The 3,922-nt window shown below is 55.6% G+C and overlaps 1 protein-coding gene across 1 annotated transcript in view; it reads right to left on the bottom strand.

Moving 5' to 3' along the window:
- Positions 1–1,739, bottom strand: part of LOC104123026 (protocadherin beta-15-like) — a 3,881-nt gene extending 2,142 nt beyond the window's left edge. The window contains exon 1 of the mRNA XM_035890768.1: positions 3–1,739. Within this exon, the coding sequence (XP_035746661.1) occupies positions 3–1,739 (1,737 nt within the window). The remainder of the gene's footprint in view (positions 1–2) is intronic.
- Between the last annotated feature and the right edge of the window lie 2,183 nt (positions 1,740–3,922).

Raw genomic sequence — 3,922 nt, 5'->3', positions numbered from 1 at the left:
ACCACGCTGCCGTCAGGGGACGGGTGCAGCACGACGGGCGCGTTGTCGTTCTCATCCCGCACCAGCACGCGCAGCACTGCCTGGGCGCTGAGAGGTGGCGAGCCCCCATCGGCAGCGCGCACTGTCACCTCAAAAGCACGCACCTCCTCGTAGTCCAGCGGGCGGAGGATGTAAACATCCCCGTTTTCAGAGTTGACCATCACGTCGGGCTGCTCCTTGCCCTCCTGCCGCACCAGCGCGTAGTTTATGCGGGCATTTTTTCCTGCGTCAGCATCCGTAGCATTCATGCTGCCGATCCGGAGCATGGGGCTGTTGTTCTCTGTGACCGACATGGTGTAAATCTCCTGGGTGAACTCTGGGGGATTGTCGTTCACGTCCAATATCTGCACGAAGATGCTTTCCCGAGAGCTCAGCCGCGTAGTGCCCCAGTCCATGGCCGTGATGGTGATGTTATACTCTGCCGTCCTCTCCCTGTCCAGTGCCGCGTTTGTTCTCAGTTCGTAGTAATTATCAAAAGTGGGGGTGAGACTGAAAGGCAAGTCCCCGTCGATCGTGCACTCTGTCCTGCCGTTGTCCCCGGAGTCCCGGTCCCGCACACTGAACAGGGCCACCACGGTCCGGGGCGGGGCATCCTCGGGAATGGAGGCGGTGAGGGAGGTGAGTGCTATCTCCGGGGCATTGTCGTTCACGTCCAGGACCTCCACCTGCACATTGCAATGAGCAGACAGCCCCCCGCCGTCGGTGGCTTTCACCACCATCTTGTGGTTTTTTGCTTCTTCAAAGTCCAGGGTGCCCGCGACCCGTATCTGCCCCGTGGCAGGGTTCAGCTCGAAGAGCTGCCGGGACTGTTCCGATGTCTGGGTGAAGGCGTACCGCACTTTCCCGTTGGACCCTTCGTCGGGATCCGTGGCCGTGACTCTGACCACCAGCTGCTCCAGGGGGCTGTTCTCGGCCAGGCGCACCTCGTAGATCTCCCGACCGAAGACCGGGATGTTGTCATTGGCGTCCAGCACCACGATCCGGACCTGAGCCGTGCCCGACCTGGGAGGCGAGCCGCCGTCGGTGGCGGTGAGGAGCAAATTCAGCTCTCGCTGCTCTTCACGGTCCAGCTGCTGCTCTAGGACGAGCTCCGCGTATTTTACTCCATCTTTCCCTGTTCCGAGAGCAAGGGAGAAATGCGAATTGGACTCGAGGCTGTAGTTCTGCAAGCCGTTGCTGCCCACGTCCTTGTCCTGGGCGCTTTCCAGAGGGAAACGGGACCCGGGAGATAACGTTTCAGGAATCTCTAAAAGCATGTCCTTCTCCGGGAACACGGGGGAGTTGTCGTTCACGTCACGAACCTCCACCTCCCCTCGGATCAGCTGCAACGGATTTTCAAAGAATATCTTAAAGAAGAGCGTGCAGGTATCGCTCTGCGGACAGATCTCCTCTCGGTCCAGCGACCTCTTTGCCGTCAGGACTCCGGAGTTTTGATTGAGGCGGAAAAGCTGCTCGTTCCCCTCGGACACAACGCGGGCCTTGCGAGCCGCGAGCTGGCTCGGAGCAACCCCCAGGTCCTTTGCAATGTCGGCGACAAAAGAGTCCGTCTCCATTTCCTCCGCCAGAGAATAGCGGAGGGTTTCGGCCCCGCTCTGACACACGCAAACGCACAGAATAAACAAGATCACTTGCCTCTTGCTGCCTCCGCACGCCATCGCTCTCCAGAAAAGCCACCCACCGTCCTCCGTGGTTCCCAGCATCTTTAAGCCGCGGCCGAGCGGTGTTTGTCAGGAATCCCAGGCTAAGGGGCTCTGAAAGCCCCCGAGCACCCCACGCCGTGCCCCGCCGCCCTTCTCGAGCAGCTCACACGGCTTTTTTTTGTCTCCCTGTGCCTGGAAACCCGGGGCGGGCAGAGGAATTTGCCGGTCCGTGGCCAACATCCCCACCCAGCGTCGCAAGGGGGAATATTTCCTCTGCCTTCCCACTCGGGGCAGAGCTGCTGATTCGGAGCCTGCTGCCTGAATCTGCGCTCTCCCTGCCACACCGAAGCCAAAAAGCGCGGTGTAAACGCTCTCCTCGCTCGGAAAGCAGGCTCCCTCCCCGCATACAGAGCGCTGCTCTGGGTGCCGCTTCCCCGTCCGCACCCGCGCACCCTTCATACACAGCTCTTGGTTTCCCTCTGCGTCGTGCAGGCGTTGCGAGCTCCGCCGCTTCCACGGGGGGCCTTGCGGGATTCTCCTTCTCTTCTCCACTTGTTAACCAGGCCAGTTAGCAAATGGGGCGGAATGGAGAAGCACCGCTATTGAATACGGAAGGGACCACGGGAAGGTCCCGACAGCAAATCTTTCATCATCATCCTAGCATGACAATGCTGTCCCAGGACACATCATCCGTGTTCTTCACACCTCGCCCAAGGGCCACACAACTTTAACGTTTTCCTGCGAAAAGTGTTTTTCTCCTCAATCTCCAGGAGCACCCTCCCTCTCCTGCTGACGCACCCGTGGTAAGGTGTCACCGTATGACGCATTCGTGCAAAATGTCCCCAGGCGTACGCAACCCTCGAAATGCCACAGCCCGTGTTCATGGTTTGAGGGTCCTTTCTCCTCTGATGTTACCGCACAGGCTTTAAAGGTCCCCGTACTCCGAAGTCAAACCCGAACTCCTGTAGCTGTGTAAGCACATAGGGCCAGCAGCGATTTAACAGAGAGGGCAAGGAACCAAACAGGAGAGCTCCTAAGGAAACCCTCAGATACACAAACGCTAACGAGCAGGAGCTAACGGAGGCAATAGCAAAGCCCAGGGCTCTAACGACGCTGATCAATGGGCCATTAAAGGAACCATTCAAGTGTAAACTCCAAAGCCTTCAACCAGAAACTTTGTAAACGATAAGGGGGAGGGGGGCGGGGGGGGGAAATTATCGCGGATGACCAAAAAGAGTCTCATAGGAAAGAGCAAACTGATTACGAGATGTTTGAGTGGGGATCTAGGAGTATGCAGAGCTTGTGATGGGATGTTTAGAGGCAGGGTCAGAGTCGGTAAAAGGGATAGGAGACCGGATAAAAACCCCAGGGTCAGGCACTCATCGCCGGCCCTGAGAATCGACTTAATGTCGCGACTGCTTCTGCAGACCCAACATTGCACACGCAATGCACTGGAGATGCGCAGAGCTGCCTCAAAGTCCAGTCTTCCTCTTCGAGAATAATAATAAAAAGAAATGGAGGAGAAAACAAAAGACAGCTTGCACTACGAATTTTTTCTTCAAGCGATTCTAATTCAGCTTTCACTCTAGGAGGAACCATGCTCTTTTTCTATACAGCAAGTGTCCCAACCTCTTTGGATTTGACACCTTTCCTCTAACTTCCTAGGTGTTTCCCCCTTATTTTTGTTTGCTAAAAGGGCTGCCACTCTCAAAAAAATACTCACCGGGTGAAGTCCTAGAAATTCGCGGGGGCCTTCATTTGTTTTAAAATAAAAACGTCGCGACTGTATCAGTAGGGGAAAGTAACAACCAGGGTTGACTTTGGGATTTCCCAGAAGTTTTAACTCCTAGAGGACTTTGCACGGATGCAGCCGGTTTTTTGTGATTTGCTCTTATTGCCCTCGGACTCGGAAGCATAACAGAATCTAAACGGCTAACGTAGCCAAAAACCAGCTCAGCTCTTTCTTCCTTTCTTCCCTTCCAGGGACGTGTCTATCTCTCGATGTTCTATCATTCCACTCACACAAAAACTTGATGTAAAACCAACCGCAGGCCATGTACAGCAGGAGATGTGTTGGGAACGTGGTTTCTCTCCTCATTCGTGTCCCATGCAAAAATAGCAGTGGCACCTGGAATCCACTTGCTTTGTGCCCTCGCCAGTGCTCCTGCTCCGCTCTTGGCACCTCTGAAAGAGGAGGTTTGATTCTCTGGAACCTAATCCTTGGTACCACGACACAGCAGGGA

Source organism: Egretta garzetta, unplaced genomic scaffold, assembly GCF_000687185.1.
Source record: "Egretta garzetta isolate BGI_Z169 unplaced genomic scaffold, ASM68718v1 scaffold103, whole genome shotgun sequence".
NCBI lineage: Eukaryota > Metazoa > Chordata > Aves > Pelecaniformes > Ardeidae > Egretta > Egretta garzetta.
Note: the sequence above shows the minus strand (reverse complement) of the source record. Positions and strands in the feature narration are given on the sequence as shown.